Below are 24,300 nucleotides of genomic sequence, written 5' to 3' on the forward strand. Positions count from 1 at the left end.
GGAGAGATATTGCATACAGTTTTGGTGGGCAGCGCTCATATAGGGAGGCAGGGCAGGACTGGTGGGGATGGAGCAGAGAAGGGCATTCTAGACAAAAGGAAGGACGTGCAGAGGCTTGGAGGTGGGAATGCATGAAACATACGGGGAATATTGACTTAAGCATGAAGATATATGAAATGATTAGTAAAAGTAAAGATTATCAGTGTAGGCTAGGATTTTTAATGGCAAGTAAACAAATAAAGAAGACTTTACTTAGTTGGCAGAAACAAACTTTTATTTGCAAAAATGGGAAACATGATGTAAACGCAGGTGCCCACTTTATCGCATATCAGTTTATTTACAATGACAGTGTACAACAGGCATGTACATCTGCAAACCCAAAGGTGCTGCTTACCTGATCTTTTCTATAATGTGGTTATTTTCTTTGATTGGCAGGAACATATAGGTATCTACATTCTTAAACCATACAAAAAAGTACAAAGCAGACAGTATGGACCTGGAATGCTCTATCTGTCTTCACATGGATTGTGGCTCATAACAATAGCTAAATGTGGAATTCTGTGTATCCGAGACGTTTCTACTTTGGTAAGCTGTTTTCTTAAAAAAATATTATGGGTGTATATATTAATCTCATATAGAGAAACATTTTATATGTATATAAAAATTTGCTTATATATGCATAAAAACTCTGAAAAGATATTGAAGGTACTAATTACCTTGCTTGCCATTGGAAGTATTAGGTCATGGGAACAGGAAGGAGATTTCACAGAATACTCCTTTATAATTTTTGAATTTTGAACCATTTGAACGTATTGCCTATTTAAAAAACTAAATGAGAAAAGGCATCATGGTTGAGAACCAGTATGACTCAGAAATCTCAGTTTTTAAATTGTTGCCCTATATACCAAATTGGTGAGGCATTTTGTTTGAGTTCTAATCAAACTGGCTTAGTTAGCATCCTTCAGAGCATGTTATCTTCCATTCTTCACAGTGCCTGTCACCCTCGCTTATTACACTCAGCTACTTCACACATAAATAGAACCTGCCTGACTCGAAGTCATCAGAACGCACCATCTCTGCTTGCTGAAGGCCCCTTCCCTAGCTTTATAGACTTCTGCAATTCATTCACTTCTCTGCGTCTGATTTCCTATTATAAACTGGTGATAATAATCCCAGTCCTTCCATACTACACAAAGGTAGTGGAAGAACAAATTAGTATTGGTGAATGTGGTTTGGACTGGGGATTTTAAATGCTATGTATTGCCAGTTGGCTACTTCCATACCAATTAAAATGCTGTTAGCAAATAGAAAATGATTTATCCACAGAAAAGGGGCGTATAACCCCATTAGAAAAGCCATGTGGTAGAATTGCATTTGTAATTTTTCTGCTTTATTTCTTAACTATTGAGGACACATTTGCTCGGTGTCGGAGTCATTCTCACCAGGGTCATGGGATTCAGTCAATGAGAATTTCAATGGATGGACAAAACATTCTGGTGAATGGGAGAGATGATGGCACCCTTGTCTACCTAAAGTGGAAGTACGTACAGTATTCAGTAAGTAACCCCATGTAGTATAGTGTTTTAAAATAGAGATTTTATTTTATGTAAGTACAGCAAGGCCAACATGCTGGGAGTCAACTGCCAGTGCAAAGAAAGTTTGTTATACTCACAGATCCCAGGAGAAGAGTACACTGCATGCTCAGGGACCACATGGGGCAGACCTGGGGTGGGTCAGGAGGCCGAGAGAGGGAGGAAAACGTGGATGAGATCGTCTTGTATGGTTTTCGCAGGAAGGATTGGGCAGGTTTAGGATTGGCTAGTTTGAATAGTATCAGTGGGTTCTGAGGCATAGAGGCTGGCTGTAGTTGTCTCATACTCGGCCCTGGGGTGATTAGGGTGGGGAAATAGTGGTCCTGATTATGAAAGCCCACTAGAGCAAGTGGTTGGGGGTATGGTCTCTGGATTGATCGGTTTGCATTTGAAAAGCGTGCTCCAGAGCAAATTGTTTACTATCTTTAGAGGCTGGCTAGCCTCCAGAAGTCAGCAAGGCCCCAGATACCAGAGCATCAAAATACAGAAAATAAAAATAAAAATAAAAATAAAAAGACATAGTTAATATATATCTGAGAGTGATCAGTCCTATCTCTCATAACATAAGAAATGTGGACAATTCTGACCCTCAGATAACTTTAAAAACTCCTGTTTATCCCCTACACATGTGTATATATACATATACTTTCCTAATTAGATTTTGCTTAGATTATATCAAAGACAGTTTCAGTCGCCAAACAAGGAGGGGATCAGTTTTAGGGAGGAACTATTACCATCCTTGCTTCCAAGTTAAACTATAAACTAAATTCGTCCCATGGTTAGGAGGAATGAACAAGAACATCCAGCCTGTGAGACTGGAAACAAGATGGAGTCAGCCATGCTAGACTTCTTTCACTGCCGTAATCTTTGCAAGGGTGGTTTCAATCATGCACTTCATTTTGGAAAAAATAATATTTCATGATACCTCCTGTGATCAAAGCAGTAATGAAATATGGGCCTTCTCTGCAACACTGTGAAAATGTTAAATGTTGTGGAGATTTTGTGTCATAACAATTTTGCTAGCCACTTGTCTCAAAGACTCATTTGAGGATTGCATCATCATGCCCATTTTATACATGGGATTCTGAATAGAATATTAACTTTTATCTCACTGTATAAGTCCTAACATATTCTTTATAACCAGCAAACAAATACTATCTCAGGCAACAACAAACTAGTGCTGGAGCCTTATTTATGCAGCTCAAAAAGAAGGACATTTTGATCCATTGGTAATCACCCAAACTTCTGACTCAAAACAAAGCTGGGTTTGAAACCATGGTCTAGGACTTACAACTTGGTGACGCTGGCATATGACAACCCCTCTAAATCATCTATCACAATGTTACCCAAGGTAGGGGATCTGTAGCATCTGTGAGCTTGTTAGAAATGCATATTCTTGGATCCCATCTGGACTTTCTGAGTCAGAATATCTGCAGGTGGGGCCCAGGAATCTGTTTTTAAACTCTCCCAGTTATGCTGATGCATCCAAAGTTTGCAGTGCCCTGGTGAATTAAGTGGAAGTAACAATACCACTCTCAATGCAGCGTGGGGTGATGAGGGCCACATGTGATTATGTGTGTGAAGCCGCACACTGCCTGGTGTATTCTGAGAGCTCAGCCAGTGCACTGGCTCTTCTGTGCAATGGCCAGGGCAGATACAGAGGGCATGTTAAGTTAGGGTATGAGGACAGTGTGAGGAGAGGGCACCCTAGAAAGGTCAAGAAGCTTGTCATGGCCTGGAGCCCATGTAAGGTCCTCCTGTGAGAAGCAGAGTCCTTTAGCCATGCATGGTGGTATACCCCTGTGGTCCCAGCTACTCTGGAGGCTGAGGTGGGAGGATCATTTGAGCCCAGGAGTTCGAGGTTGCAGTAAGCTGTGATTACATCACCGTACTCCAGCCTAGGTGACAGAACAAGACCCTTTCTCTTTAAAAAAATAAAAAATTTTTAAAAAAGAAATTCTAAAAAAGAAGTAGGCACTGAAGAGGAAGTTTCCACAAGGCACTGTGAAGAATTGTCCACATATTTCCTTGGTTACTTATCTATAAACTGAAATGGTTAGTTACCTGAAAATAATACAGCTAAATGTGATTTTTTTTAATTATGATTTTTGTAGCCTCTGTGTTTTCTTTTTTATTAATATAGGCGGTTTGGAGGACTCCTAGCCAGTGAAATTCTGGACTATTACCAAAAACTATTAATTTCCCTGAGCAGCACCATGGACGAGGAGAATGATTATTTAAGGACAACACCAAAAGTTTCCATAGATTTGGGATCCGATTCTGAACACACAGTTGAGTTCCTATATGACTAGCTTGCTTGCTTACATTTCTTTCTTTGTAAATCAGAGGTTTTCGGCTTGTGGTTTCTTTAAGCAGATATTTAGTAATATTTCTCTTTTTCCAGGTATCCCATGATTTTCAAAAAGAGAATAAGCTATGTCTGAGAGAAAATATTTAGCCTTTCTCAAAGCAATTGCAAATGGTACATTTCAGATCTCATTTAAACCATAGTACAAAATCCAGGCTTGCCTGGAAAAAAAATCTTCTACCCACACTTGTACTTGGTCAAAATGGTCTCTCTATACTTTCGTATTACAGATGTTATTTAGGAAGTGTCTAGCTAAAGAACAGCGTTCACTCATTCAATTAACAAATATTTATAGAGTGCCTACAGAGTGCTAGGCTGTGGGGGCTATAGCCATGAACAAGATAGAAAAATTTCTGCTTCCGTGGAGTTTACATCCGAATTGGGCATTGGGGATGGGCAGGGAGAGACAGATAAGCAAATGCAGAGGAAACAATGAGATAGTAACAAGTTCTACTCAGTGAATAAAAATAGGTTGATGTGATAGTATTGGACTGGATAGCCTCTCCAAGAAGACATTTAAGCTGAGATCTGAATTAAAAGAGAACACCACCATGCAAAGACAATGGGAGGGTAGCAAGAGTATTCAGGGCAAAGGGGGAAAGAAAGAGCTTGGCGTGTGGTATGTTAGGACCTAAAAAAGACCCGTGCTATTGAAGTGAGCAAGGGAGAAAGTGGTGGGAGGTGAAGTCTTCAAAGTGCGAGGAGACCAGGTAATGAAGGGCTTTGTAAACTAGGTAAAGAGCTTGAATTTTATTTTACATGTAATGAGAACTGAGTCAGGTGTTCTGAACAGAGGATTAACAAGGTATAATTGACATTATTGAAATGATTATTTGATGCTGTGAGAAGAATGTTTCCTGTAGGGGATAAGAAGGATAAGAAGCAGGGACATTGTTCAGGAGGCTGAGGCAGAGGTTCAGGTAGCAATGATGGAGGTGGAGGAGTCTTGTACCAAGGAGAGAAGTGGTGGATTCCAAGTGGGTTTCAGAGGTAGGGTTGATAGAACTCACTGATGAATTGGACATAGAGAGGAAAAGAAAGGGCCCAAGAACTCCTGGATTGTTTTACTTGAACATTTGTGTAGAAGATGGTGTCATTCATGGAGATAGGGCAGACTGTAGGGGAAGGGGGCACCTATGAAGGGAATTCAAAATCGGTTTTACCCATGCTAAGCTCAAGAAGCCTGTTAGACACCCAAGTGGAGATGCTAGTTCAGCCGTTGGATAGATGAACCTTGGGTTCTGGGGAGAGGTCGGGACTGGATATGTTGATTTGAGTCAAGGACATGCTGATGGGATTTAAAGCCATGACACTAGGTAAGGACATCATGGAAGCATGAATGGCAAGAAGCAGAAGAGGACCAGGACAGAGCAACTTCTGGTGAGCCAGGAGAAGAGTTCAGGGATGCAGAGGACCCTGAGGAGGGTTAGCCAGTGAGGTTACAGGAGAGCCAGGAGAGCGTGGCATCCCAAACTCTTTCAAGACATTTTGCTGCAAAGGGGAGCACAGAAATAGGGTGGTGGGCTGGCAGGGGCAGTGGTTGGCACACACCTGTAATCCCAGCACTTTAGGAGGCTGAGGTGGGCATATCATGAGGTCAGGAGATCAAGACCATCCTGGCTAACATGGTGAAACCCTGTCTCTACTAAAAATACAAAAGATTAGCCAAGTGTGGTGGCACACGCCTGTAGTCCCAGCTACTCAGGAGGCTGAGGCAGGAGAATGGCGTGAACCCGGGAGGCAGAGCTTGCAGTGAGCCAAGATCATACCACTGCACTCCAGCCTGGGCGACAGAGTGAGACTTCGTCTCAAAAAAAAAAAAAAAAAAAAAAAATAGAAATAGGGTGGTGGCTGAAGAAGAATGTGATGGTCAAGTGAGAGTAATTTTCCTAAGACAGAAGATAGTAGAGCATGTTTGGATACTGTTGGTGAAGATCCTATAAAAGGGAGACATTGATAATACAGAAGGAGATGGCAGTGAAAAAAAAAAATTTAAGTATTAAGACTTCAAAAAGAAGAAAAAAGATCCTAAGCACAGATGGTGGCACAGGCCTTGTGGGCAGAACATGTGGGTCACAGTAACAAAGAAGGCGAAGAGTGGTGACAGTGTGACCGGTCTGATCACCTCTGCTTCCTCGGTGGAAGCTGTGGCTAATATAAGGGCAGACTGATAGGACTTACATGAATAAAATGTTATATCTTGGGCAGACAAAATGTTTGAAATTATTTTCAAAAATGTAACAAATGCAAAGGAATTCAAAGCAGTTACATGTGGTAGGGTGGGAGGGGAAAAACTTGATGAATTTTAACTTTAACACATGTCTGTCTTTTTCTAACATGTATCAGAAACAGAAGGCAAGCATTGACTCATCACAAGATGAATTAGTTCTAACTGATGTTAAGAAGGAAATTCCTTGGATACAACAAAAAAGCCAAGAGGTATTTGTGAAACATGGGGTAGGTTTGAAATAGTGCTCTGTAGATGCACCAAATAGATCAGGAAACCTACTGGTAAGTTAGAAGATGGAATGAGACACCACTCGGCAGAGCATTACAACATACAGGTGTAACTTTTCTGAAAGCAAATAAACACCCTAAACACAGCCCAGTCATTTAGATCAAGTTATATGAGCTTTAAGAACTGTACGTAGGCTGACATGCAACCCAACAATGGTGTCCAGGTAAACCACAGCAAAGCATGAACTGCAGTACTCCACTGTGGAGTGAGTTTTAGGGGATGCTACCTCTGTCCTGTGGACCAGGAACAGGGGAAGGGATGTTGTGGCTGCAGCTGTTCAGGAAGGTGACTGACTGATTATAGCTCGTGCCTGGATTTAGCCTATTGATCTAGTCTCAAGTTCCCAATAAAAGTGCATACTGGTTTTCCTTAACCAACTGTTCACTAATTTTTCACTATTTATTTTCTTTCCATTGGCCATATAATTGACATGTGTTTCATGTAGCTTTAATGTCACTTACATAGCAGCAGTTAGATTTAAGCAAGGTATTGCAGTGGTATTACTTCATGTACACTTTATATTCATCTTTATAAATTTTAGTTTCTGTTTCTAGAGAATTGCTATCTATGTATCTCTTTATATATTTCTCTGTCTCTCTCTCTCTTATTTCTCTTGCTTTGTTAAGTGATACACTTGTTCTGTTTCAGGCCATCAAAAAGGAGGTTAATCTTTTTTCCAACAAAAGGAAAGAGATAAAACAAGGAATCAAATCACTTTCCAAAACTGTAAGTGTTGTAATTTCATATTCTAATACATTTGGCCCTTATTCTAAAATTACTTTTTGAACTTAATTTTGTTCTACCCTGAGGAACTATACCTCCCTTTCTCTGCTTGTAAGCTCAGTTTTCTGAAGTTCTTTAATAAGATAAAAGTTTCACCAATTCATACTCCATATCAACAGTGGTTTTCCCCATCTTCCCCCAAATTACCGTCTTAATTGCTTTTATAATACTGATTTTTACCAAAGTTATGCATTTATATTTTTACAGATTAAATAATACTGAGTTATGTAGTTAAAAATAATATTTTTTAAGCAGCCACTGCCCTACTTCTCTTGACTGATACTTGTACTCCTGAGGTAACTGTTTTCTCTTCTTTCCACTTTTTCATTTGGGCTGTTTACCTCTGTCTAAATAGTCTTCTTACTACTGTTGTTATTTCTTGATGTTTCTGTTTTGATGCTAACTATGGGCTTCCTGGTATGGAACATGAGTAGTTATGCTTGTTACTGCTCCCCATCCCCACTATAGCACACATATAAATCCATGCTTGGAATACATACTATGATAGTTATTTGAATATTCTTCAAAGCTGAGCCACACGGTATATTATTATTACACTTCTGCTTTTACAACTTGATTTTTCTTAGAATTAATAGTTAACCTTTGTTTTGGATAAGGCTTTCTATGACCTATTCAAACTCAAAATGCTAACAAATTCTTCTCAATACAATCAAACACCTGAAGTGATCAATCTGTCAGTGCGTTTTTTGGGCAACCTCCCTTCTAGAGCTTTCCATCCTCCAGCTCCAGTCAAAGCACCTTGCTCTTGCTCAGTAGACCAGGTGTATGGCTGCTGTCCTAGAGATCTGCCTCCTAAGTTGGAGCTCCTATTTCCTGAGTCCCACTTGATTTTCTTTGTATTCTTGGTGTGTGTCCTTCAGTAGCTTCCTACGCAGGACTGCTGTGTTGTGCCATGCTTGGGAACATCCTTTATAACATAGCTGTGCTTCTGGGGTACCATTCAAGTGGTACCACTGTGAATGGTGCCCTGCTGCTAGACCTGTCAGATGCTTTGGCTCTGTTCTTGAGAAAGGGTACATGGGAGGTACACTTTGTGAGATATGGTTTTTCTTAAAATGTAATTATCCTACACTCATATCCATTTGATGGTTTGCCTTCAGAATGTTTTTTTTTTTTTTTTTTTTTTTTTTTGAGACGGAGTCTAGCTCTGTCGCCCAGGCTGGAGTGCAGTGGCTGGATCTCAGCTCACTGCAAGCTCCGCCTCCCGAGTTTACGCCATTCTCCTGCCTCAGCCTCCCAAGTAGCTGGGACTACAGGCGCCCGCCACCTCGCCCGGCTAGTTTTTTGTATTTTTTTTTTTTTAGTAGAGACGGGGTTTCACCATGTTAGCCAGGATGGTCTCGATCTCCTGACCTCATGATCCGCTCATCTCAGCCTCCCAAAGTGCTGGGATTACAGGCTTGAGCCACCGCGCCCGGCCGTGCCTTCAGAATGTTGAAGGCTTGCTCCATTGTCTCCTGACTTCCAGTGTTTCCTTCAGAGACTCCAGTGCCTGACTCCCAATTCTTTGTAGGTAACCAGATTTTTATCTTTGGAGACTTATAGGATCTTCTCTTTATCCACAGTGTTTGGAAATTTACAGGTATGCACCTTGATATGTTCAATGGGTATTCTTGGTTTGCACCAGCAAACCTTTTCCACTCTTCTTTGAGCCCCAAGAGGCTGGCCTTTATGGATAGTAGCAATGCACTGTCTTGCCTTCTGACTTTCTCTTGGGTTTAGGCAATAAGTGGCATCAGCAGGAGAACCCCATTGTTGCTGCTCATGAAGGCCAGCCTCTTGGGGCTCAGATCATGGATTGCAGGGCAGGAGACTAAGACCAGGGTCCTCATTCTCCCAGTTTCCTCCCTGTAGGGTTATGAGCTGGCAATGACCGCCATCCCTCTCCTACATTTATGGGTCTCTCCAGGTTCATTAACCGCTCCCAGCTCTTGCCCTTCAGACCTAGAAGTGGAGATGGCTTCCCGCAGTTGGAAGCCTAATGCTTTATCATGTCTTGCTGGCTCTCCTGACTCTGCCAAATCTTTTTTTTTAAGTTTCTCTCTTCAGTTTTCCCATTTGAATGTGTTACCTTTTCCTACCAGGACCCTAGGTGTTTTATTCTTTCATATGCTAGACTTTGATGGGCATTTTAATAGGAAACCTTTGTCTCTCGGTTTTAGGAAAAGTTCTTAAATCATTTCCTTGGCCCTTTGTTTTTATTTTCCTAATTACTAATAAGACTGAGCACCTTTTCATAACTCTAAACACTATTTGTATTTCTTCTCCTGTGAATTTCCTGTTTATATTCTTTGCCTATTTCCTTATTGGATAATTGGTTATTTTCTTGTTGATTATAGGAGTTCTTTATTTTTATTTTTTATTTATATGTATTTATGATAATTAGAGTTAGCTAGCCTATGGTAACACATAAACTCAAAAAAGCATAGTGGCACAGTGATGAGAAGGTTATTTCATTCCCATGTAACCATCCTGGGTAGGTATTCAGCTCAGCAGCTCCTCTGTTCCATGCAGTCATTCAGAGACCCTGCTATCTTCAACTCAGGGCTTCGAAGATTGCCTTGTTTGATCTCATCTGAGTCAGTTGGAAAGGAAAAGAGCATGGAAGTGTGAACAGGACATACCTAAAGGTAGCCCTTATTATTAGGTGGAACTTCATGTAATTGCTGTTTTATGTGGCTCAACCTACAAATATTTTCTAGAAAAATATATGGCTCATCCTACTACAAATACTTTCTGTCTTTTAACTTTTATGAAGTACCAAATTTTAAATAATTTTATTAGAAAGCAGAATTTTAAAATTATGGCATGAACCAAGTTTTTGATTATTTTCTTTATAACTTTTGGGTTTTACATCTGATTTTAAATGACCTTTCAAAGTCACACATATTTTCTTCTAATACTCTTTGATTTCACCTATAATTTATTTTTGTGAATGGTATGTCATATGGTTCTAATTTTATTTTTTTCAAATAAATAGCCCATTTCCCAAGTCTGTTTTATTTAATATACTGTCCTTTCTCTGCTGATCTGCGGTGTCTCCTCTATCAATCCCTGGACATAGGATTGTTTCTGGACTCTGTTCTAAGATTGAATATTGATCTTTTCTTGAGCCAATACCAAGCTATTTTAATTACTATGGCTTTATAATAGTTCTTGTATCTTGAGAATAATTCTCCTTTTGCCCTTCTTTTTTAAAAAAAAAAAGGCCTTTTTATGTGTACTTACTTTTCCATCAGAATTTTAAAATCAGCTTGTCAAACTCCATGAAAAACTCTCATTTGATTTTGATTGAGAGTATATTGCTTATAGTTTGATTTGGAGAAGAATTTATCTGCCAGCTCTGAACTTTAGTGTGTATATATATATATATATATATATATATATATATATATATGATAAAACTTTACTGAAGAATATTTTTTAAATTGAAGTAAGATATATACAGACAGTCCCCAACTCAGAGTGGTTCAACTTATAATTTTTCGACCTTGTGATGGTACAAAAGCAATGCACATTCAGTAGAAACTGTGATTTAAATTTTGAATTTGGTCTTTTCCCAGAGTAGCAATATGTGGTACCATACTTTCTCACAATGGTGGGCAGTGGCAGTAAGCCACAGCTCCTAGTTAGCCATGCATGAAGGTAAACAATGAATACTCTGAAGTATACTGTGTTGCCATCATTTTTTGGATATCGTGTTTTATGTTTTCGCAGCCCATCATGTCTACAAATGCCCCTTTTGACATGATATTTTCATCTTACAATGGGTTTGTTGGACCATAACCCCATCATAAGTTGAGGAGCATCTGTATATTTATATATTTACATCTTTCATTTATTTATTTAGAGACAAGATCTTGCTTAGTAACCCAGGCTAGAGTGCAGTGGCACAAGCGTAGCTCACGGCAGCCTGAACTCCTGGGCACAAGCAATCCTCTCACCTCAGCCTTCCAAGTAAGCTAGGCCTGTAGACATGCGCCACCATGCCCAACTGATTTTTGTATTTTTTTGAAGAGACGGGGTCTCCCTATGTTGCCCAGGCTGGTCTTGAATTCCTAGCCTTCTGCCTTGGCCTCCCAAAGTGCTGGGATTACAGGCATGAGCCACTGCACCAGGCCTGTGTATTTATTTCTTTTAAAATATATAACTTTGAAAGTTATATTTTCAATAAATATATAATATTTACATATGTGTATATTATATATTTATTTATTTATTCAATTTTAAAAAGATAATCTCCAGTGAAAGTTTATAGTTTCTCCAAAAGTGACTTTGTGTAAATTTCTTATTAGGTTTATTTTAGGTATCTTATAGTTTATACCATTTTTGTGAGTGGAATATTTTTCTATTACATTGGTGATATGGTTTGACTGTGTCCCCACCCAAATCTCATCTTGAATTGTAGCTCCCATAATTCCCATGTATTGTGGGAGGGACCTAGTGGGAGATAATTGAATTATGAGAGCGGGTCTTTCTCATGCTATTCTTGCAATAGTGAATAAGTCTGAGGAAATCGGATGGTTTTAAAAAGGGGAGTTTCCCTACACAAGCTCTCTTCTCTTATCTGCTGCCATGTGAGACATGCCTTTCCTTTCACCTTCTGCCATGATTGTGAGGCTTCCCCAGCCATGTGGAACTGTAAGCCCATTAAACCTCTTTTGTCTTTATCAGCTGCATGAAAACAGACTAATACAATTGGTGTATGTTATATATTGGTATATATTATTGGTATATGTGAATATTATTGATTTTTTTCTGACCACCTTGTTGAATTCTTTTTAGTTCTACTATTTTGTCACTTGATTGTCTTAGATTATCTAGGTAGACTATCATATCTTTTGAAAATAACATATTTATCTCTTATCAGTCATTATCCTTCATTTATTTTTCTTGTCTTGTGATTCTCTTTATGAAATACAATATTTTGCACTCCTAGTTCCTGTAAAATTATAACCTTCTTGCTTAATTAACTCTTTTCCTTTGGGCAACAAGTCTTCTATTTTGTTGAATTTATTGTTTCTCTCCAGTGGTCTTGTTGTTCCCCAAATATTTAGTGATTTATTGTTATTATTTCATGCTTGTCTTTATAATTGAAACTCTCTGGTACAATTCCATGATACCAGCTCAGCCTGCTTTGGAAGAAGTGTAGGAGATCTGACTTTAGCAGGTATTCTGTCTGCTCTCAGTAAAAAGAGAAAGGGTGGGTGGTGTTGGGAAGTGTCTTGGCAGCCCATTGTGTGATGCGGGGAGTTCTCTATTCTTTCTAGCCACTGACAGATTCCTTGGGCCTTGCCTTGTTTCTCCCATCCAAATATTCATTCCAGTTTCTTCTGCCTGGAGACAAACACTCCAGTTACTACTGCTGGACCCTAGGGTACTTCACCAGGTGAGGGTACAGGCAGGTTCTACTGTCTGTTTCTGATGCAGCAGCCCCAACTAATCAACCTGCCAGCACTCTTAGGTAAACCCTTGTTCCTGTATCTGGTGTAGCCTCCACCTGTTGTTAAGTGCTGTGCTGAGGGCATTCTGGGCTGTGATGCATCCTGCTGATCCATCTGATTTCCATCTTTCAGTTGTTGTAGTTTTCATGCTCCTGAAGGATTCTATTTCTTTTTTCCTCTTCATTGTAGTAATGGATTTATCTATGCTATACTTCTTTTCTCTTAACTTTATATTTTGGGGCAAAAAAGAAAAATTGTTGAACTCATTCTCAGTCTATCATTTTGAAACTGAAGTCCCATTTTTTCTATCATGTTGTCTGCCTCATTTTTGTTTATTTGTAAGTGCTTTTTATATATTAAAGACATGAATATTTTGTCATATATGTTGCAGTGTGTATTCTTTGCCCCTGAATTTTTTGAAGTTATAAACTTTTAAAGATAATTTTTATTGTATAGAAGTTCAAATTTGTACAAAATTGAAGAGAATAGTATAATACATCCAGTGGCCAATATCATTTCACCAATGCTTCCATCCATTACCCTTTCCCTGATTATTCTGAAGTAAATCCCAAACATCATATCATCTCTATTTTGGTATGTGTCTCTAAGTGATAAAGACTCTTAAAACACATAACCATAATGCTGTTAGTATACCTCAAACTAGCAACAGTGCTTTAATATCATAGAATGAAATGATGAGCTTATGTATTTTTGTAGTTTTTCTTGTTAGATGAATGAGTTTTTAAGGATGAAACCTTAAAACTTCAATAACCACAATAAGTCCATAATCTAATTCTTTACTTAGTAGTACATTTAGATAAAGAAAACATCTATTTTTTATTGATTGCTGCCTAAAAGAAACTAAGAAAATTATCTTATTACAGTTTAATTCTTTACTTATCACCACCCTTTTTTATTTCAACATTCAGATTCTGAATATGATGGAAGAAAATGACAAACTAGAAAATATTGCAAAATTAGACCAACAGGAATTTGGTCTAGATCTTGAGGAACTAGAAAGGCTTCATGATGAAAGTCAGGAAGAAGTGGCAAAGGTATGAAAAAGTATAATTTAAGCACCATAAAGTTATGATGAAAGAAGTAAAAAGATAACAGGAAAGGGAACTTTTTCATAATAATGTGAATATGACAAAACCTTTTCCAGTGTAATGTGAATAAAGCAAATGTAGTACATGTAAGTGTAATGAATCAGAGGGTCACTGAATTTGGGGGTTAGGAGCAGGGGGAACATCTAGGCTAGCCAGACATCTGACATTTGCTTCCCCTCCAAGACATTCCTGCCAGCCATATGTTTGAACATTTTTGGAAATCTTCTCAGCCACCTCATGCCAACTTTGGACGCTTCTGGTTTAGTAAGCCCTTTCTTAATTAAAGTGGAAATCTTTCTTCCTGTACTCACTGATCCTTCTACTCTTTGAGCACTTCCTACTCTATGGCGCCTCTGAGAGTGGTAGAGGATTAGAAATTTCCATGTTCCCTGTGGATTTTCTCCTGTCTAGACTAATTATCCTAGCTCCTATGACCATCATGTATTATACTTTCAATAGTCTCGTCATGATCTTGCCCTTTTCCTCCAGATTAATTATATTTGCATATTGTACCCACAGAAGAATTCAAATTATTTTCTGTCCAGTGTAGAGAAAAGCATAAACTGAAACCTCCATTCATACTATACTTCTATTAATTGAGCCTTTGTATTATTTTGTGGCAGTCACATCAAATTGTTTGCTCATATGGATTTTATTTTAAATAAAAGCCCTAAGTGTGTTTTACACAGGATATACTGAAGCTACCTCTTTCTCAACCTGCTAGTACAGGTTAATTTTTTGAATCTGCAAATATAAAAACACAGGAGAATGAAAGATAGCTGGATTCAAGGACAGTTAAGGTGGATTATAATAGATGAAACAACTACACCAAGAGGAGGTTGATTATTTGACTGATGCCTCTAGGAGGGAGGTTTCCACCGTGTGCCCCAGGACTTGGTCCTGATAAACATGTTTATTAATGACTGGGGTGAAGATACAGAAATGAGGAGATTTGTCAAATTAATGAATGACATGAGACTGAGAAGTTGAGGAAATGTAGTGGATAACAATTAGGACAAGAGTATCTCAACAGACTGATTTAGTACAATAAAATTTACCTGGGATAATCATTCCTTCATTTATTCTGCAACATTTATTCATGTCCCAGGCACATTAATGTAGGTGCTGGGAATACAATAATGAAGACAGACACATTTCATGGGGCTAATGTACTGAAGAAGACCGGTCGTAAATGAATCTCTACATAGTATATGATGGAAACAAACTGGATGCTGTGATAGATGTGGGAGATCTACTTCTGTGGTCAAAGAAAGCCACTTCAAAGGGCAGACATTTCAGTTGAGAACTAAAGGAAGAGAGACATCTGGCTGTGCAAAGATCTGGGGGGAGTGAATGTCAAGCACAGGGAGCAACAAGAGCAAAGGCCCACAGGCAGAAATGGCTTGCAGTATTCCAGGAACAGCACGGCCAGAAAGGCTGAAGCATGCTGGGTGGGAGAGAGCCTCATGGAATGAGGTAGGGGAGGTAGGCAGAGGCTAGCGCCTAAAGACCTTGTATATTGTGATAAAGAATTTGGCTTTTTTATTGATTGTGCAACAGGAAGCTATGAAAAAAGTCCCATTTTCTTATCACAAGAGGTAGGCACCAATCTAGGAGCTTTTTGAATTTATTTATTTTGATTATCACAATTCAAAAAGGCAGGTGATAGTTTGCCCCACTTGAAAAAACTGAGGCTTAGATAGAGGCTTAGAGAGCTACAGCCACTTGGCTAAGATCAGAACCAGGAGGATCCTGGCTGTTCCTCCTCAGAGGCTCTTCCTCCTTGGCTCTGGCTTGGCTCAGGCTCAGAATGCCCCTGCTATTCTGCACCAGGTTCTCCCAGCCCAGTCATCTTGACCACTCAGCAATGTGTGTGGGTTCGGTGCCTGCCCCCTTCCTCACTGTATATTTGCTTCTTTCTCCAAGCTGTATATGACTACTTGACACAGTGAACCTGCTCCCCCGGCCCACTGAACTATTTACCATTGCCAAACTCATCCTACCTCCCCCACTGCCACCCTGTGCCTCTGCCCCAGATGCCCTTCCTTGCCACTTACCAAATTCATGCTCATCCCTCAAGAGTTCTCCTTGATCCTCTGAGACAGGATTTGGCGCAGAGAAAGGCCCTCCACATGCTAGTTTCCATCATATTGTTTATTTTTTTTCTTGAGCTCTGTGCCTTTGAAGAGATATTAACACCAGATTAGGCACAATAGTGGTCCATTAGAGAACAGTGTTAGCAGATGACACCATAAACTCAGCTGTTTAGGAGCTTTCAGCATGTTTAGGATCAGAATACCAGTCCTTAGGAGGAGTTAGTGGCACCTGCCAGTCAAGGATGTGAATGAGAGACTAGGCTACTACCCTGCCCCGGCCAGGATCTCAATAATAGGAAAAAGACCAAAGCCCAATAATGACAACCTGGACACAGTATTAGGGACTGAGTTTGGAGGAGTTGATAAACAGCCTCAGCAGTGGAGAGAGGAGGGCCGAGTGGGCTGGGAATCAGGCAGGTCCTGACAACTGATATGCCAAGCCAGCTGTCTATTTAGAAAGAAATAATTTAAAACTATATTAGCTATTAACTTACTGGGTCAGAATCAAAAAGAAATGAATTGCAAATTAAAGTCATTTAATCAGACAATAAAATAAATAGAAATTCACAAGAAGTACTAAAAAAGACATTTTAAATCTGCGAGATATTATTCTTAGCTAGTTTGCTAATAATTCTGCCAAAAAAATGAAGTGCACAGAGATCCTGAAAAGGATGCTAAGGACTAAAGATTGTTAGGTCTCACTTTCACACCAGGCCTTTCAGGAAACTGTATTGAAATAGGAATACTTAATTATTTAAATAATAAGCAATGGGATTACGTAAGCAAGTAAAACTAACTGAAGTAACATGTTTTTAAGTGGAAAAAAACACAAATTGTATGATCCCCAAGGGTAGCAGAGGGTTCTTTTTTATTGTGGACGTAAATAATAGAATAATTAAGTACAGTAAAGACTCCCAGACAGAGGTCACAAACGCACTTCAAATGTGTGTTGGTGAGATTTAAGCCAACATTTAAATATCTGGCAGTTTCACATAAAAATATGAATTCCAGACCTCTCTAATAAAACAGGAAGACTTTGCTCAGTGGTTTTGCTTCACTGCTGTTCCAAGCAGCAGATTTTGTGCACATTAACCATGCAGCTCACCACCACAGTGCATCCATCCTCACACCCCGCTTCACTTGTGTATGCAACCTGACCATCCTTAGAGGTACTGTGTGTCCTCAAGGAAGAGAATCCAAGTCTACAGACAAACTACAGAAGATGTTCTCAAAGGCAGAGATGTGTTTCCTGAAAGTGCATCTCAGTGCAAAGTGGCTCAAAGTGTTGGAGAAAGACAACCAAACTCTACCACTGAAAGTGCAGTTAATGAGTTTACAATGGAGATTATTATTTCTGAGGCCACACTTTCATTTTTATCTTTTCCCTTTGTCTGCGTTCTTCAAGATGATAAAGGATGTAGAGATGCATAACCTAGCCAAGAGCTATTTGGCTGAACTTATCAAAGAAGAATGTTGGAATTCGATGGCTGTGAAAGGTCGAGCTCTTAAGGTAACAGATAGAACCCTAGGTACAAAACCTGATGAGAATTGTCATCAAAAGCTCAGGAAAGTTTTAAAAATAAATTTAAGAACATTCAGGCGTAGCAAAGCACTGAGAGCATGACTTGCCCCTTCCTATACTGAATTTCACCTGGATATGTCCCTGTCTCTTGGCTCCTTCCCTCTGTGCTCAGTCCCCATGTGCTTCCCAGCCATCATTTCTGAAGATCCGTCTTAGCATTCTTTTCCTCCTTTCCTCTCAGACACCCTCTGCATCTGGGTCTTAATAGATGTCTGCTCACTCACATTTCACAGATTGAAATGTAGACGAAATCTGGTTCATGTTTCTACCTGTGCCTGCCTTCCCATTTTCTAAGGAGCTGTTTCTCATTGAGATGCCCTCAAATAAAATTTCCCTGTTTGTGCAGGGTGACCAAAAGTCTCAGGTCATGTCTGTGATCCCAGAGTAACTGTTATCAGCATCCCTTTCACTTTCAAATATGCTCCAAAAGTGGACAATGAAGTATACAGCCACCCTACATTTTATGTGATTTGAGTATTGCTCTAAAACATGGTTCTCATGAGCCATACATTTTGGGCTGGATCATTTCTTGTTATGGGGGCTGTTCTATGCCCTGCAGGATGTGTAGCAACATCTCTGGCCTCTATTTGGAGACAGTAGCATTGTTTGCCTCCACTAATTAGGATAAAAAATGTTGCCAAATGTCTTGGGGGAAAAGGATGGGGAAAGGAGGAGGGAGAAAAATTGCTCCTAGTTGAGAACTACTGACCTAAAAATCAGCCCTTCACAAAAGCACAGTATTTTATATGAAGTTTATACCAATACTCATGGAATACATTGTTTTATTTTTAAAAAGGTTTCCACTGACAATTTTACCCATGCATGATAACCTATGGCTTAATTTTAATCACAGAAAACATCCCCTACTCAACCCCAGAAACGCACAATTATTCTACAAATGAATTTATTTTGTCTTGCGTTTTTTTCCCCAAGTGTTTTCATATCCCCTGTGTGGTTGAAAACTTCCCGATGAAAGCACGCACGGTTGAAGAGCTGAAAGAGTTGGAAAGAGTTTTACAACAAAAGAAGATTGAAGCAGAGTGTCTCAAAGTACTATTTTAAATATATATGTGTTTATATAAGTGATGTGCTTTATTTTAGAGTCTCCTTTGTTCAGATTTGAGTTGGGATATAATTTAAGTTTAGGTATTGTATGTATTTATATTTTTATTTCTTGTTAATTTATAGAATATATTCTAATGACTATAGGAGCCTATATCCACACAATAAATCAAGGAACCTATATCTTATACAACACTGGCTAGCCCTCAAATATGAGGATATACCTTAAAAAATGAGATTTGGGGTTTTGCTCTTATCCTGCACAGAGGTTGTCTTCATCCACAGATATCCTTTTCATCCTCCCTTGTCACTAGGGATTGTTTTTAAGATAATTGATCAAGGATAAAGTAGAATTTGTTTTGATAGAATTATGGTTTTCCTAAATTCCACTTTTTAAACAATAATCTCTGTCAAACCACTAAAGAAAACAGCGCCCTTCAGTGTAGTTTTGTTTTAGTCGGAGCTGTGCGCCCACTCTTTTTCTGAAACAAGAAGAAGGCATGCTTAATTCTCCTTCACCTTCACCCACCAGTCCTTTGTGAACAGGTTTCTTTGTAAAATATAAAGAGAATATATATTTCTTAATATTTAAGTACCAAAAAAGACTCAAAATATTTACAAGCAGGTGTCATACTGACAGAAAGATATAAATATTACACACCCTCAAGGACAATTTTTATTCCTTTGATTTATCCATCGTTTATCAGTTCTGAAGCTTTAATCTCTTCTGCAGCAGTTCTGGGATCTATTCATCACTTTGATTTCAGTTGTTGGCAAGACAATTCAACAAATTAAAATGATTGTTGAAATAATTAAGTCGTCACAAAATTTCCCTTTAGAGGATTCTTATTAATTGCATAACTTCTGTGCCATCTTTTTCTACATTTAGCTACGGAAGGAAATTGTAGAGGCTCAGTCTGGAGTTATGTTGGTTAAAAAGCATCATGAAGAGGATGATGAAGAAGAGGAAGAGGAAGACAAGACAGTAAAATGTAGCAATTTGCCCAATTACCTGCTTGGTAGTCTGAGTACTGATTTTGGGGTAGATACCTCTTTATTGTCAAGCCAATTGCAGCTTCATTCCAGAGAAGAGAAAATCAACCAAATTATATTACTGAAAGTGGGTGAATTCTTTTTATCCTCAAAAATCTCTAGAATACATTAGGTGGCTTTCAAGGCCTCATATTGAAAACTAACGCCAATCAAATGATGATTTAAAAATACATAGAGGAGGCTGGGTGCAGTGGCTCACGCCTGTAATCCCAGTACTTTGGGAGGCCGAGGCAGTTGGATCATGAGGTCAAGAGATCAAGACCATCCTGGCTAATATGGTGAAACCCTGTCTCTACTAAAAGTACAAAAATTAGCTGAGCATGGTGGTACGTGCCTGTAATCCCAGCTACTTGAGAGGCTAAGGCAGGAAAATTGCTCGAACTGGGGAGGCGGAGATGGCAGTGAGCCAAGATCATGCCAGTGAGCTGAATCTGCACTCCAGCCTGGCGACAGAGCGAGACTCCGTCTCTAAATAAATGAAGAAATAAATAACAATACATAGAGGAATATACAGATACTGTCCATGTCCTTTAGACAGATCTTGTGTACAAGAGTTGCATTCAACCATTTGGACTAGGTTACTGTGATACCAAGTTTTCTAAAGAGCATTCCACAACAGCTGACACCACAAACCATTCTGCTTTGAACATCAGTAAGCTCAAAGAGAAAAGAAAACACTAGAATTCTGTTTTCTCAGTATACCCAAATGTCAATTAGGATTTCCTTGTAAGATCAAGGTGTTATTGTTTATCTATCTGCTTAACCTGGGGAAAGACAGTTTCCTCTAAATTTCTGTAAATTCTGGGGTTCAAGGATAAGGTGTGAGGTCCTTCTGGCTCTAAGCTCCTACTCCTTAACTTTCCACCAAACAGTCTCAGAATTCGTCTATACATGTAGAAACCCTGACTGAAGGTTTTTGAAAATGCAGTGACTGAGATTGTGCCAACGAAGGTAGTTTGAAATTGAATGCTGGCAATCCCTGTTCCTGAAAGCCCTCCAGCCACGTCTGCCATTTGAGTTCTAGTCTCCTGCCATGTTCTTAAGCTCTCTCTTCCTATCCTTTTCTTTTTCTGCTCTAACCCCTGAAATTTCTGTTCATTAACACTCAGGGCTATTTAGTTACCTCATTTGTTGCTCAGTTTTTGCCTTCAGGGTCTCACCTTCTTGCTGCTTTTAATTAAGGTGTTTGCCTACAAGGAGGTAATTTCGGCCCAAGAGAAATTCTCCTGCTAGCTGTTAAGATCATTTTTTCACCCTGCTTTAATGGTTTCGTCTTCAGCAGGATAGACATATAGACTAAACTCCCATGATAACTCAAAGGCCACTTTGGGTTGACCCGTCAGCAGGAGTGGGGGCAATCCAGTTGGTCCCACTGGCACCTTAGGAATTGCATACTCCAGTTGGCTAGCGCAGCTGTCTTTCCTACCTGAGAATGATGTGTTCGTATAGAAGAAGAGTATTGTGTGTGCTAGTGATTCTCTGGCAGGCTCTCCAAATGCTTCGTACAAACTATCTCTTCTTTTCCACATCTACCCCAACCCAGGTTCCAAAGAAAAGACATGTGCCAACTTAAATCCTGTATATTGCTTTTTAAATATTTTATAGTGGATTTTGTACCAAAGTAGAGAGAATAGCCCAATGAGCCGCTAAGTACCCATCACCCACTTCAGCATTTGTCAACCTGCACATGGAGTTACAATTTACATTTCAGGAAGTAGGTTATGGTCTAACAATTATGTGGTAGCCTTAATCCTACCCATACTTGGATGCCACTGTAGATTATTGAGCCAAGAAATGACTTAATATAAGTAGTATTCTAGAAAGATTCATTTTACCATCTTAAAATATAATTTGTGGAATGATTTTAGAGGGAAAGTATAATTGTGGGATCATGTTACCAGTAAAGACATAGTAAGTGATGTGTTTTCAGTAACATGTTAATATTTCAGGATATCATTTACAAGGTAAAAACTGCTTTCAATAATGAGTTTGATGCTGCATATAAACAAAAAGAGTTTGAAATTACACGCGTGAAGGAAAGAAATGTTCGAATTCGAGAAATTATTGTCGATCTGGAATTGGAAGAAGCAGTCTGGCAACCAGAATTTGAAGACTGTGAGAAGCCAGAGAGAACGCTTGTTGTGCAAGATGAGGAGGTACTGGCTAGCTGTGTTCTCCCTTCCCTTCTTTCTCAGAAGACTTTCCCCAGCTCCTATTTGTTCACCTTGGTTACTCTATGGGAAGTGATTATACTGAGTAGCACTCTCAGTTGCAGATAACAGAAAGAGGTGATAGAGCCTCAGCAATAATGAGAATTTATTTTACGAATCCTATGGAGTCCAGGGAAGATTTGGACACTGAGCCCAGGAAGAAGCAGAAACCAAAAACTGGAGCCTCGTGGGAGGTCCAGAGACCTTCTTTCTTCATCTCTTAGTTCACATCACTCTGCATTTCTACTTCCTCTGGCAATTTCTACTTTGTATCTCCTCCACGTAAGAAAGTAGCTGGTCTGAATTAGAATCTCTTAGTCCCAATTCCCAGTTCATTTGGGAAGGGGCTCCTTGGCCCAGCTTGGGTCCAGTGCCTGTACCCAGAGTGGTTGGGTCACATTGCGGGAATGAGGCCAGTGGAGCTCCAGTAGTGATCTAGGTCATTCAGGCAGTGTGGATCCCACAGAAAGGGGTTCTCCGGACAGCCTTCTTTAAAGATTTTGGCACAGAGGCAGTTGAAAATAAATGCCTAAAGAAAACAATTAAAACCTGACAATATTTCACTTTTTAAAAGTAAAAAAAAAAATGCTATAGAATACTCAAAGAATTTTTCTCACATAAAACCAACTTGACTCCTGGGGGCAAAAGATAATAGTGGTGTTTAGAAGTAATAGAAAATATTTTTACAGTCTCTGCTGGATGCTGGCTGGATTGAAGTGAATTTATCATTGTAAGTCCTTATGAAGTAGGTACTTGATATTACTTCCATTTTACAGACGAGGAAAGTGAGACACAGAGAGTTTGAGTAATTTGACCACAGTTACAAAGCTAGTAAGTGTCAACTGTAAGGCAAACCATCATGCCTTACAGTTCATCCTCTTAACCTGTGCACTCTGCTGTATTTGTTTAAGCAGGTCGTTTTTCCTAAACCAGACTTTCACTATGTGACCTAAAACTCTGGAGCAAGATGACAGCAGGGACCTCACTCTGCTGCTCTCTGGAGGGCCCTGCTTGGGGCAGTCACTTTGTACCTGCTTCTCCTTGGGCTGTAATCCATCCTACATTTAGGAGAGTGCTCTTGCTGCAAGCCAAACTTACTATGTCCCTTCTCTGCCTCACCCCTTGCAGTGGCTGCTCACTTCACTTAGGATAAAGCCTACAAGCCTCCTCCTAAATGCCCACCCCCACCCCCTTTCTTGCCCAACTGCTCTCCCACCTGGCTCCATTCTGGTCACAATTTCATTCATACAGTCCCTTGAATGCCCCAAGTTCTCAACCTCTTAGGACCCCTATCCTTCAGAATTTGGCATAGATGGCACTGCTCTGAGCCCCGCTCCAACCCCTCCTTAATCTATCAGGTTCCCTGTTATAATCTTTTTAGTGGTGGACACAAGCTTTGAGAGTTAATGGAGAAGTAAAGATCTATTTTTCCAACTCTCTCATTTTAGACCTCATCTTACTCCAAAACAGAAAATTGGGTGCAAAGTCTGCAGAGTCCCTTTAATCCCCTTAGTATCTTCTAGCCTCCTCCCAGTATGTGGAAGGAAAGTTTAGTTTGAATTTTGTGAGAATAATAGCAGGAAATGACATTTTCTCTTTCAGATTACAGCCCACAAACACATTATGCCGTGGCACAAAGCCAGAGAAGAATTGATTGTGAATCGTGAAACGGAGCACTGGCTTCTGATACAGGCATGCAGCTTTGCTTACACAGGACCTAAGACCCTCTTTGCTTTAGGGATACTGCTTCCTAGTTTGGTTTAATAACCCATCAACACATTTGTCATGGCCAGAGGTCACTTGAATCTCAGTTGGTCTCTTTCCCCTTTCTCTCCTCGAGGCACTTTCCCCAATCCCAAATGCAGTTATTCTAATGTTGGGTGGGAAGCTGCCTCTGGAGCCGCTGGAATGTCAGGTGTCTGTCTCAGCATTCCTCTCTGATTCTGGCTCTTTCCCAGGGTGCCAATACAAGACTCCGAGCTCTGATGGACATGATGGGAGGAGTTCTGGAAGTCAAGAAGGAAGATATTTTGAGAATGGTGATATTTCTGTTCATCCTTATGGAAGGTGGAATGGGATGGAAAGAGCTACTTAAGTTTTACCACTTTTGTCCTATATAAACCTGGGTTTTAGAAGTTCTCCAGCAACAAATATTATACAACCTCCATAGTACCTTGTAAACCTACCACATTAGGGCCTGTCATGGTGGCTTATGCCTGTAATCCCAGCACTTGAGGAGGCAAAGTGAGGAGGCCCGGAGTTCAAGGCAGGAGGCCAGGAGTTCAAGGCTACAGTGAGCTGTGATCACACCACTGTACTCCAGCCTGGAAGACAGAGCAAGACCCTGTCTCAGAAAACCAAAAACGTACCACATTAGACAGATAATAAATTTGAAAATGCAGGTTTGCCCTCCAATCTGAGAAGACACAAACAAATCAATAAAAATAAGTAACTACAGTGGT

General features: G+C 39.7%; 1 protein-coding gene across 1 annotated transcript in view; it reads left to right on the top strand.

Moving 5' to 3' along the window:
• The window catches only part of CFAP43 (cilia and flagella associated protein 43), a 118,410-nt gene that overhangs the window by 51,312 nt on the left and 42,798 nt on the right, over positions 1-24,300 (top strand). Inside the window, exons 15-26 of the mRNA XM_010356218.2 lie at positions 436-585; positions 1,410-1,540; positions 3,736-3,883; positions 6,307-6,399; positions 7,127-7,204; positions 13,656-13,781; positions 17,337-17,441; positions 18,447-18,563; positions 19,465-19,695; positions 21,578-21,784; positions 23,441-23,530; positions 23,797-23,877. Coding sequence (XP_010354520.2) covers positions 436-585; positions 1,410-1,540; positions 3,736-3,883; positions 6,307-6,399; positions 7,127-7,204; positions 13,656-13,781; positions 17,337-17,441; positions 18,447-18,563; positions 19,465-19,695; positions 21,578-21,784; positions 23,441-23,530; positions 23,797-23,877 — 1,557 coding nt within the window. The remainder of the gene's footprint in view (positions 1-435; positions 586-1,409; positions 1,541-3,735; positions 3,884-6,306; positions 6,400-7,126; positions 7,205-13,655; positions 13,782-17,336; positions 17,442-18,446; positions 18,564-19,464; positions 19,696-21,577; positions 21,785-23,440; positions 23,531-23,796; positions 23,878-24,300) is intronic.

Source organism: Rhinopithecus roxellana, chromosome 11 (assembly GCF_007565055.1).
Source record: "Rhinopithecus roxellana isolate Shanxi Qingling chromosome 11, ASM756505v1, whole genome shotgun sequence".
Classification (NCBI taxonomy): Eukaryota; Metazoa; Chordata; class Mammalia; order Primates; family Cercopithecidae; genus Rhinopithecus; species Rhinopithecus roxellana.